The sequence below is a fragment of the Perca fluviatilis genome, chromosome 6 (genome assembly GCF_010015445.1).
Source record: "Perca fluviatilis chromosome 6, GENO_Pfluv_1.0, whole genome shotgun sequence".
Lineage (NCBI taxonomy): Eukaryota > Metazoa > Chordata > Actinopteri > Perciformes > Percidae > Perca > Perca fluviatilis.
The window spans coordinates 42,261,985-42,274,384 of NC_053117.1; the positions used below are offsets into that span (position 1 = coordinate 42,261,985).

Here is a 12,400-nt window from a genome sequence, read left to right on the forward strand (position 1 = left end):
TATTCATAAGATTATATTCCGTTTATAGAGATATTTTCCTAAATATAGATTACTAAATAATTCCATTCAGACACCGTAAGAAGGAAACAATCACTAAATGATTTTAAAATAACATAAACAACAAATTATAAATCAGCTATAAAGCTAGGACCCTCTGTGTTTGTGTGTGTGTGTGTCTGTGTGTATATGTTGTATGTGTCTGTGTGTGTGTGTGAGTGTGTGTCTGTGTGCGTGTGTGTGTGTGTGTGTGTGTGTCTGTGTGCGTGTGTGTGTGTGTGTGTGTGTCTGTGTGGCGTGTGTGTGTGTGTGTGTGTGTGTCTGTGTGCGTGTGTGTGTGTGTGTGTCTGTGTGTGTGTGTGTGTGTGTGTCTGTGTGCGTGTGTGTGTGTGTGTGTGTCTGTGTGTGTGTGTTTGTGTGCGTGTGTGTGTGTGTCTGTGTGTGTGTGTGTGTGTGTGTCTGTGTGCGCGTGTGTCTGTGTGTGTGTGCATGTGTGTGCGCGTGTGTCTGCGAGTGTGTGTGTGTGTAGCGAAGGTGGGGCTAATTGACTGCTAGTTTGCTGCCACCAATGTTACGTGATGGCTGGATGTACCAAACAAACTTTACTTTACTTTCCTGGAGTCAATCAGCACGAGCGACTTAATCTGTAGGGACGTCACGATACCAAAAATCTAGTTCACGATACTTGATACCTAAACATTAATTCACTAATTCCTTTATATAAAACCTTTGGGGGAATTGGGAAAGTGTCATGTCAACCTTTTATAGCGTCAGTTTTTGTTTTGTTTCCACTTTCTGTCACTGTTTTGGTGTGAAGTGGAAGGGGAAAGAGAGCGTGATTTAGGGCTGCAGGATACATCTTCCATGAGTTCAGCTGGAACTCCCAGACAGCAAGCATGTTTAGTTACGTTTGTTTCTCTCTGCCGTTGTTGTTTCACATAGAACAAGGCTGGTTAAAAAGTTATAAAGTCAGCTAACGTCAGCTATCATAGCTAACGTTAGGCACTGTGTGAAAGACAACGTCAGAGAGAAACAGACATACTTTCTGTTTGGGAGTTCCAGGTGAAGTTGAGAAAGCCGTTGCTGTCCAGGTAACGTTACGGTAAAGCCAGAGGCTGACTGCGGTCAAGCCGTCAGTCAGCACTGTGCACGAAGATGAGGCGCTACTCTCTGTTTTTGTGTGCTCGTTGGCGTTCTTCTTGAACATTTAGGGGCAGACTTGAACAATTTTGGTTTTGACTTGGTACCAAAGTATCGGTTCTCGTGACATCCCTGTAAGCCTGTTTGAAAATGAATACCGCTGCTGAAGTGTTCAATTGTTAACGATAGTAAGTCATCAGGTTTGTTGGAGATGAGCAAGGCCTGCGCAGAATCAATCACAGGCGATCTCCGCCCAGTGCATGCTGGGTAGATTTCTGTCCGATTTGATACAGAATCACTCTGACGTCATGTTGTCAACAATAACCTCATGAGATTGAAGAGGCTATGACGTTTTATTTAAACTTTTCCATGTTTTTGAATCGGAGAGATTCTGACTGATATTTGTCTGATTTAAGATTTATTCTGTTAGCAGAAAACATGTTGTGACGTTTAGATACATTCTGATTACAGATAATCTAGTCTGTTGTATTTTAACATCAGCAAAAGATCACCTGTAGAGCATTTTAACAGCTACTCTGTCAGTATCTAAACAAGCTGATATATGGGTCTGATACATTATAATTAACAGGATGTGAGTGTTTAGTCTTAAAGCTGGAAACTGTCTGACTTGACCGCATCTTTTAGTCACCGCCCAGCAGGGGGCGAGGCACAGCTCATCTCAAACAAGCCTAGTAGTACACAGTTGTTTTGCTTTGGGGTCCTTATGTAAATTTTGTTCGGGGTACAATGGTTGAGAAAGCTATAAGCAGCAATGCAAGAGGCCAAGCAATCAGTCTGATCTAAACAGACAAGTTTTGAACGAGCAAAGTTAAGATATAATGACAAATCATTTTTGAAATTCAGATTCTGTGTCTTTCATTTTTAAAGATACATTTTAGCTGCAGCGCTACAGAACTCTACATTACATCAGCCACCATGGAAACTGATTCTGCATCAACATTTGTTTCTGTGTCTTTTACTGTTTTGCCCTTAAAACTGATGTGTATGTGTGTTGGTAAAATGAAAACTCAGCCTAAAGGCTGTTTTATTCTTCTGCATCAACACCACGCCGTAGCTACGCTGTCGCTCCTACGGTGTTGTAACCCTTTCGGAGTTCTAATTTTAATTTCGAAACTTTACTGACGTATAGACACTTTACAAACCCCGTCATTGTAACCAAAATACTGTATGTCTGAATTTATTTTGCAAAGCTTATGTCAGTGAACTAGCATATTGTTACTCCCCACAGTAGGCTGCTTGAAACACCGACTATCAACACAGAGGACCAGCTGACCAATCACAGTCCTCGCGGTCTGCGTCGCCTCGGCATGAAGTTACAAATGTTTGGAGGTGCACGTTGAGCTACGGCGGAGGGCTCAGAGAGGTGTTTGCGGCGACGCAGAGGGGTCTGCGGGGGATACGCTGTCAATTCGACGCAAAAGCATAAAACTGCCTTAAGAGTACATGAATGATCCAGATAATCCAACTCATGACTAGATACCAAACTGATTTCTTCTGTCTTAACTGACACTCTTGCAGCAGCCAGTCCACCGACACCTCCTGATCTCTAAAAACCAACTTCAAATGACCACATTCGTTCTCATCACTGGTCCAGCCCTGCAGTGTAATTTTAATAGTAGTTTGGTTAAGTCCAAATGAAGTCAGGAGAACTCTGTCAGACAAAAGTTGGCAGTCAAATGGCAGCGTTGACTGTGAGCTCATGTACAAGACGTCTGTAGCGTTGTCTTTGGCACAGTTATCAATCGTGACTGAACCGTTGTTGAAAGCCAACATGTAAATGTCATTTCCATCACCTCCGACCAGGTAATCGCCACCGGTGGATACCAAGATGTCATTGCCATCTGAGCCTTTGAGGAGAGAACTTTCGTAACCGGACACCAAGATATCAGAGTAGACGGTGCCGATGACTATCTCCACATCCTTCAACACGTCACCCTCAGCATCGGCGTAGCGGCCTTGTCCCGTCAGCAGGTTGACATAAACTCCTTTACCTGTGTCAGGATCGCCCCGGTACACAACCGTGTCTCTGCCAGGACCCCCGTCCACCAGATCGGCCCCTGGTCCGGGAAGGAAGACGTCCCGACCAGAGTCTCCCATCATAGTGTCATTTCCGTCCTCGCCATAAAGAGTGTCGTCTCCCAAGCCACCAATCAGGAGGTCGTCTCCGTTCCCTCCGATCAGCGTGTCATCTCCGGCGCCTCCTTCCAAGGCGTCATCCTTCCACCCACCAATCAGAGCGTTGTCTTGATCGTTACCTAAGGCAAGAAGCAAGGCAGCTTTATGTCCACAGCACATTACAGCAACAAGGCGATTTAAAGTGTTTTACATAAATCATTAAAGAGCAGTTAAAAACAATGAAAATCATTCATTAAAGAGAATATAAAATTAAAGCACATTTCAGACAAAAGATTCTCACCAAGATGATTAACAACTCCTATCAGTTCTCCAGTCTGCAGTGTTCTTCCACTGAGTCAAAATGCTTATCTTATCATGTTAATCATGCAGTTCTTGCTAACCAAGCGCTGTTACCCTTTACAACAGAGCCGCTTCCCTACACTTGTTAGATAATGTTTCATTACAGGGTTCTCTTTTGATTTGGCTGTTTGAAGTCCCTCTAGTGCACGACTATTTTATATTAATGAACGTCTGTTACAATCAAGCCATTGCCAAATTAGTTGATACAAAGCTAATTAAACCTCTCAGCTCCACAAAACTCTCTCTCTCTCTCTCTCTCTCTCTTTTTTTTTTATATATATATATATATATATTTCTCAGTATGGTTGTTTTAGAAAATGATACTGCCGACCGATTTGATGGTTTAAATACTACGAGAAAGTGCATGGAGGAGGGGTGGTGGTGGGGGCGATCACCGAAGTGACATTCAAATGGCATTATAGAGGAAGATTGACATCTGTACTACTTACCTAGTATGTCATTGGACTGGGAGGGACAGCCTTGCACCGTGTGGACCTTTGACAGATTCCTCTGAGAGTTGAGGTCCAGGCGGCAGTCAACCTGCAGCTGTTTCCGAGTCACTTTGAAAGCTTCAGTGTGAAAGACAGGGACATCACCGGTTGAGTTTAGGTATTTCAATTTAAAATTCACTCCGTCAGAGCTCTGAAATTCTAAGTGCTGATGTTTGGAACTTTTGGCGTAGTTGACCAGAGTGAATTTGAATTGTTCCCCTTTTGATGTGATCGTCACTTCCAAATCTTCTGTTGATGAGTACAGTGTGACTTGACTGCCATGAAGATAATCCATGTCAACCAACACAGTATCAATACTCTGATCTTCTGCAAAGTTATCGATCATTGAGTTTCCATATCCTTGTTTGATTATGTAAGTGTCTTTTCCTTCACCTCCAAATATGAAGGCACCTCCGGTGTATGGATCAAGGAGATTATCATTGCTGTTTCCAACCATTACGTCGAAACCTGAGGAACCGTACATTTCTTTAACTGAATCATGATTATTCATCAGCATCACTTTGCCTTGAAGGCCGCAGAAGACTTGCTTCATCTGTGAATTGTTTCTACTATATGTGAAACACTCATTTTCAGACTCATCTTCTACATAAATTAAGCGTTTCTGGAGATGTGTTTGGAGCGAATTAAGTGGTTCAGGTTTCTGGTTTCTATAATCGACAGTTACAGGGAACATTAACGAGTCATCACAGCTGCTGCGGTTGGTCATCAGTCCAGCTGTTATTCCATCACTGGTTTTAATCTGCAGGTGCTGATGAAACTTTGAATCAAACCAGTTCTGTAAAATAACATCTTTTCTACCGTGTACCAAAATGATGATGCTCTGTCCTTCACAAGAACACTTTATGTTCTCGTATTGTTCTTTCAGAAAGAGAATATCCAAGGCTAGATCTGGAGATTGGTTGTTGATGGTTTTGACTCCTTGGCCCGGTGTGATAACGTACCAGTCCTCTCCTCCTCTACCCTGGATGAAATCATCTCCTTCTCCTGGGACAATAACATTGTGCTCTTTGTTCCCTCTGATGGCATCGTTGAACTTTGACCCACGAACCTCCGTCACGCTGCTAAAAGACTCGTCCTCCTGAAGGTCCACCAGCAGAGGAGATGGTGAGCTGCTGTAGTCGATTCTGCTACTTTTAATACACTTGGTGAACAGATCTCTCCTGTCCAGGCAGTCGGCCTTGTTATCTGAGATTGTGAAAGTGATCAAATCTTTTGTGACAACAAGCAAATGTCTGTCTGCTGCTGATCTAAACCAATTCCCTAAAGTCACCCTGACGGGCGTGTTGTCATGGGAAGCGTTGAGAAAAACATGGTCAAACACTACTCTGACTGTAAAGGTGTGAATGTTTGCTTCTATTATGGCCAGATCTGTTTTAGTGTCTTTGGAGTAATTTTCAATATACACCGATGACTGTTTTCTGACTTTCACTATGTACATGTCTTCTCCTTTACCGCCCATTAACCGATCATGACCTCCTCCTCCATCTATGATATTATTCTCTCCATTTCCAACAAGTGTATCGTTATACTGAGACCCAAAGATGTTTGTAACTTTGCTTAAAAGTGGCTGGGATGCATCCACATGTTCACCACTAGAGCTGAACATCTTGTTAACCCCTACAGCCACCAGCTGAACAGAAGAAACCACGACAGAGGAAATCTCAAACAAGACTCCGTCTCCAGACATCATGTTCATGTGACGATACGGTTCCCCTAAAAACCATCCTTCTATGGTCACAGTGTGACTTCCCTCATACATTAACACAACATCATTTCCAGATTTAGACACAGAAATGTGACTGTAATCAACACTGAAATGAAGAGTGTCTAGTGCTTTGGAAGGATCGTAGTTGTTAATGGTTGTTTTTCCTCCATTTTTAGGAATAATGTACGTGTCTTTTCCTCCGCATCCTTCAACGTAACTTCTCTGTGGCCCGAGGAAGAATATGTCATCACCTGGTTCACCATAAAGCTTGTAATAGTAACTTAACATGACTTCAATCACATGTTCATCCTCTGCTTTCTGAATTGCAAGAAAACGATTAGAATCTCTATTTCCTATATATTCCCCATACCTTGACTCTGGTACATCTTTATAACCTGAAACCACCGTCACAGAGCCGGCTGGTATGAACCAGAGTATTTTCTTCTGTAGTGTCGTGTACTCTAACTGATGTGACTCTCCCAGGCCAAGAATAATATCTTTGCTTCCCTGTGTATCAATCTGCCAACACCTTTTCCCAAAACTCTCATCACTAGACACAAAATAGTCCATGCAGAGTTCAGACGGACCCTGGTCGGCGAGGCAGAAGTGAACTCCTCCTCCGTTCCAAGAAGAGTCACCACCACTAAAATCAACGGCACTCGTTCCATCCTGTTGCTTTGTAACTTTGTAATATTTGTGATAGTCTGATATCTGATCAACAAGTCTGTGTCCCTGCTCAATTTCATTGTAACGCCAATCGTAAAAGAAACTTGCCAGACTAATTCCAAAATGCCAAATCCCCTTCAGAATGCCAAAATTAACAGCCCATAGTTTCTCCAGAACTCCAGCATCTTTCGGGAGGTTGTTTAGCTCATTCTGTACGCCCATATAAATGTCATCAATGACCATCCGGACTATGCATAAAGCCAGGTTTGTAGGCGCTATAAACGGGGCCAGTTCAGGCACAAAAAGTTCAATAACATCTAAACCAACCATAATACCATCTAAGGAAGCATCGATGTATCCCAGCGCGTCACCTCTCTTAAAATCTTGTGCAAGATTGTTTATCCCGAATCCAATTCCCACTATTGGTATAACTGACGTAAAACCCTTCATTGCAGGGCTTTTCATGACCGATGTTACAGCTTTGGCCATTCTGGCCTCTGAGGACAGAGCTTGTTTTGCAATAACAGACGTTGTCATAGCTGTCACTCCATGAGCCGTTTGCAGAGACCCCACCACGCCATCTTTAATGTCACCCTGTTCAAAAGCACGAACAGCTCCTTTCATCCCCAGCATGAGGCCCAGCGTCCCAACAGCATGCCCAGCGTGCTCTACGTACTTGCTGCCTTGATGGGAGGAGATTGAACCGTGATTTTCCATGTCATGAACTGCTGTTTCAATGCTCTCTGACATTGCTTTAGTGTAGCGTTGACTCTCAGGAGATAACTTAGCCTTAAACTCAGCAGGTTTACCGTCAGCACCGTCTAACAGATGACACACAAACTCTCCATTCTCCATTCTGGCGCTGCCCTCCTGGACCTGCAACCCTGCCAGACTTTCACCATATTTAGCCTTTAACTGACTGTGGACTTGTTCAGCGGTTAATACGCTCAGCCTGGAGTAATACGATTCAAGTTTGAAGGACTTTTCCAACTCAGAGGCAGATTTTAAGTCATGGGATGTTATGTGGCCGTCATTGTAGCCTCCTAATCGGCCGGACGCAGTAGAGCCGCTCTTACCTACTGTATTTATGAACATTTCGTAATTATGAACTTCATCACGTCCAGTTATCCTGTACTTCTCTGCGAATTTGAATATTTGAGACGGATTTCTTTCCCCATTTTGACTCCACCTACTATACAGTTGGACTGCACTTGTTATAAGCTTCTTAAGATCATTCTCTAATCCGTCAGTAGTCGAAGGCTTCGGGTGATTTTTTAATTTGCTGGAATGTTCATTGTCGGTTGAGCCACTAAATCCACGCCTGCTTGGGTCAATCCAAGAATATTGTCTTGCCATTGAATGTTCTTCCCAAAGAAAGTTCAGTCCTTTCTCTTTGATATTGTTGTCTGTGCTTTGGACCATATCCAGGGCCATGAGAGTCAGAGCAAATGTCCGGAAGTTTCTAGCAGATTCAGATATAACTGATGCAGTGAAATATGTGGTTAACCAGGCCTCAGCAGGGAGCGGAAGGCGAGCTTTTGTGGGCTCTCCACGAAAAATACCTTCCATATATTCAGCGTATCCTTCTTTAGGGTCATTTTGGCCCATTTCTGTTTTAATTCCTTTTCGTATTTTAAAGTAACTTTCTTTTCCTATCTGATCTTCAATACATTTCTTAATGTTTTCTTCTTTTTTTCTTTCATTGTTGTCAAGCTTTTTTCCGATTGGAGCGACATACAGCTTTATAGGATCAACCTCTAATATCCAGTCATTGACCTTCAGGTATGTGACCTTTTTTTCTCCGGTCTTTGCATAGTGACGGATTACATTCCTGATATCTTCTCCTGATTTAATCTCATAACAGTTGGAAAGAATTTTATTTTTTTGTTCATTATTCATCTTCTCTACTTCCCCTGTAAGCTCATAACGTTTCTTTTTTTCATTGAACCATTTTTTTCTTTCTAATAAATAATAGGCTTTTAGATCAAATTTTTCAATCTTCATTTTTTCTGGACGGGGTATGTTTTCATCATGAAACAATCCCCGGGACAGAGCTTCAAGTTGATTACAAGCATTACGTTCATTAGCATTCAACTTATCATAAACATTCTGGTTAATAAATCTTTTTGGCTCATCTGGCCAGCTGTCTCTGTAGACCAGGAAACGTTTTTCAGGACCTAGAAAGTTTCTTTCAGCGGTAAAGATTTCCTTTCCTTTACTGCCGGCCTCATTTCTAATAATTACATCTCCGTTCCTGTCAAGGGTTGCGACCACTTTCTTGCTGTCATCTTTATGTTGCCATTGCTCTCCATCCTTAGTGATCTCCAGGGTGATTTTCTCTCCTGTGTGTCTGACCTGGAGCACAGCGTCCCTGATGTGCAGCTCTGTCTCGATGCCGGTGGTCTCATGGAGATCCTTCAGCAGCGTCTCAATGAATGCTTTATCTGATCCGACGTCACAGGCCACCACACTTATTGTTTTAATTTTATTGGAATCCCTGGAGGTTTGTTGAATGATTTTGGAGACTTCTTGCACTTCGTACCCTCCCAGTCTCATTTCTCCTGAGTTGTCTTTCCTGCCGTGGCCGACCAGCACCAGCCGGCTGTCCTCTGTCAGAGGCATGGAGTCACCTCGGATCAGTACTGGTCTTTGGTTGTCATCAAGAATGTAGACAGAGGAAACCTTTGGATGCTTCTCAAAAGATACGTAGCAGCTGTTCTGACAACAGGGTCATCTTCCAGGATGAGGATCTGCTGGTGGTCGTACTGCGGTGCTGTGATCAACCGGTCTTTGTGGAATTTGGTATCCGAGAAACTTCTTCAAGTTGGTTTATGACCTGGTAAGTCTGGTGATTCTCCTGGTTTGTTTCTAGGACTGCTGGGATACCATGGGCCATAAAACTTCGAAGGAAGTTAACGTTGTAAGTCTTTGGTTAATGTTTCCATCGAGGAAAACACAGGCGCAGTTTCCAGTGATGGTTTCAACATCAGCTCTGCGAGTGAAGAGCCAGAAAGGCCAGACACAGTTTGTCCATCTTCTGAAACACTCCCAAATATTTTCACCAAGGTGTAGCTGTCTGCTTCTGGTACACACGAGACATTGAATAGGCATTCTTTGCTGACTATTACTGAGTAACGGGGATCCATGCTGTATTCCTGTTGGACTCTGTCATTTGTTGACTTTTCTTTGTCAGTCATGACCAGAAGTTTTTGGCTCTAGCTGTGCGAGATCTCCGAAGCACTCAGGAGAACATCTTGTGTCTTCTGTTCATCAACAACTGCCAAGAAGCCTTCAAAATCCTGGATAGCAAGTGAAAAATATATACTTTTACTAAATATAAAACACAGCAGATAATCCAGTTAAAATCATTTTTATATATATTACTTTATCATAAATTGGAGGGGATGAACATTTAACTCAAGACAGTCCCATTTGTTGTCTTAAAGGGGTGATAGAATGATTATAAAGGGTATTTCACACTTCCTTGAGGTCGCTAAGGGGGTCTGAAAAGTCGTTAAATCTAGAGATAAAGTCGCTAAGTTGGCAACACTGTGTGCAGGCAGGTAAAAAGGGGAGATGTGTTGTGGCAAAATGTGATCAAATCTGGTATAAAATATATAATGTACAACTAGTATGATACTCAATAAGAGATGACATGTATTCTGCCTTGAAAATAAGGAAAGATCTTCTCCCTCCATATACCACCTTCAGTACCACAGAACACCTACTGCAGCTGCGATACAGTCGCTACTAGCCACGATGATATACCATTGAAGCAGTCGCGCTAGTTGCGGATAGTCTACCCGGTGAAAAGTTCACTCAAAACTGCAAGATCAGTAAAATGACTTCATACAGTGGAAAATCCCCAGAAGAGGTGGTCTTAAGCTTCGAAAGTAGCCAATTGAAGCTTTACACGCATATTCTGAAGGTGGTCATTGGAGCATTTGGCAGGGGGAGGATTTCTCTTTTTTACGATAAAAAGTGGAGTAAGACACAGGAATCTTTAGCAAGCTTACCGGTACTTGCTCGGGCTTTCTTGTGTGTTGATTTACTTTTGTGCACATTAAAGCTCTTTTTCTAATCTGATTCCCTTGACTGCTGTGTAACTCTTTTATAACTCTTAAAACTTGCACCTAAAGCGAGTAACGAGGATCATAGAGTGGTCGCGGTGAGCGGTGGAGTCCGCGCGGCTTATCTGGCCTTGAGCTGCGGACACTTTAAATTTACTTCCTCAGACGTTACGATAGACTTCCAAAAGTGCGGCTGGGCAGCTGCCGCAGCGCCTCCAGAGCAGGAATGGCTGCAGCAGCCGAGGCCCGAGAAAATATCCCTGGCTGGCTTAAAACTTAATTTCTGCTGACACAGTTTAGTTACAGTTTAGTCATCCTCTAGTGTGTTGCGCACACACACCAATGCAAAGTTTAGACACTTTCATTACAACTAGTGTTGTTGTAACATTACTGTTGGGATATAAAACATAGCTAGTTCAGTGTCTCAGCACGGGGGAATTTAGCGGAGAGTGAAGCCCACAGGCACACACACAGAGTTGTAACTACTATGTTCTTATCATGTCTCGTCCTGGTGGCTCCACAGCCCCTAGCTTGTTCCCCAAGGATCCATGTTGGGAACAAAAAAAACGTCAACACACTGTGAAACGCTGCCAGCAGGCAGCTCCAGCACTCACCGCTCATTGCAAGTCCTTTGCGCTGCCACGTTAGATCCACAACTCCCACTAAATTGTCCAATATCTACTCCTTAATTAAGTTCTTAACACTTTTCTCTTGGCCAGTATTCCGTTGTATAGCCTGCAACACTGCATTTACGACCGTGGTTCATTTTCAATATCCTTGAAAAACTTCCAAACTTTCTTCTTTGTAATTCCCATGGAAACTAGTGTCTGAAATCTGCGCGACCTACATTCAGAACACCAGCTGGTCTCAGACCAGTGGTCTTTATGTAAATTTTGGGGCCTGACAAAGGTACAGACCAGAGCCAAATAAGTTACAGCCACCAAGTTGACGTCAACTATGAGCTTTGTTGAGATTTGTCCGTTTTCAGTGGCAGTTTCAAATTCTGAGATTTGCATAGGAAAGAGGTGTCAATGGGATTTTGAGGTACTATGTAAGCCTATTTTATCCACCGAACTGTCGTAATTCAACTATGACAAGGTAAAATCGTTTTCTGTGTGTCCATGCAAGATCATTTCTTTTGCTAGTTTTATTAATTAAACACTGATTTGGGTTCCAGTAAATTAAGCTCAGTTCGTCTGAACTCAGTGCTGCTTTCCATTTTAATTTACAATCCACTAACCTTTTCTTTCTGAATTACAGAAGCTGTGAAATTCTCATTCTCCTGAAGATCAGACAGCAAACTCATCGGGTTTTGGTCAATGTCCTCCCTAAAAGAAGATGTACAACTTTATATCAGAGAGGCTTACACAACACTTACACAGATTGAATAAAACCTGATGCAGACCACATTAAAGTTTGACCATACCTTCCCTAAGAAAAACATTTTGGTTTAAATTTAAAAATATATTTTACCAAGGCCACAGAAGAGATTTAGCTTCTGTTTGTAACAGAATGTTAAATTTGGAACCGATGATCAGATTCAAAACCACATTTTCCAAATTGGAACCGGTTGTCATTGCCAAATCCTAGTTTTTGACTCGATTGAGCTTGTGTGGGCAAGGCCGATCTTTTCAGTGGTTTCAGTGCGGTGGTTAGGTCTGCACCAGAGTTTGATTTTAAACGTATTCTCACCAGAACTGTACTAGAAAGCTTAGTTCTTACCTGCTAATAGATCTCTCAACTCTGGCTCCATGTATGGATGTGTCCCTAAGAGAAAATACAGACATTTTTTACTTTTCAGTCTTTCCCAATGA

The 12,400-nt window shown here is 42.6% G+C and overlaps 1 protein-coding gene across 1 annotated transcript; it reads right to left on the reverse strand.

The window, feature by feature from the left end:
* Window positions 1-440: 440 nt before the first annotated feature.
* On the reverse strand, window positions 441-9,227 carry LOC120560191. The gene is made up of 2 exons (XM_039802434.1): window positions 4,083-9,227; window positions 441-3,413 (listed from the first exon to the last, which is right to left on the reverse strand). Exons 1-2 carry the CDS (start codon window positions 9,136-9,138, stop codon window positions 2,563-2,565), a joined length of 5,907 nt encoding a protein of 1,968 aa, XP_039658368.1. The 5' UTR covers window positions 9,139-9,227; the 3' UTR covers window positions 441-2,562.
* Between the last annotated feature and the right edge of the window lie 3,173 nt (window positions 9,228-12,400).

Coding starts and splice junctions, on each gene's coding strand:
- LOC120560191 (XM_039802434.1), bottom strand. CDS start 9,138: ATGCCTCTGACAGAGGACAGCCGGCTGGTGCTGGTCGGCCACGGCAGG. Junction 3,414..4,082: donor CCAGTCCAATGACATACTAG/GTAAGTAGTACA, acceptor TTCTTGCCTTAG/GTAACGATCAAGACAACGCT.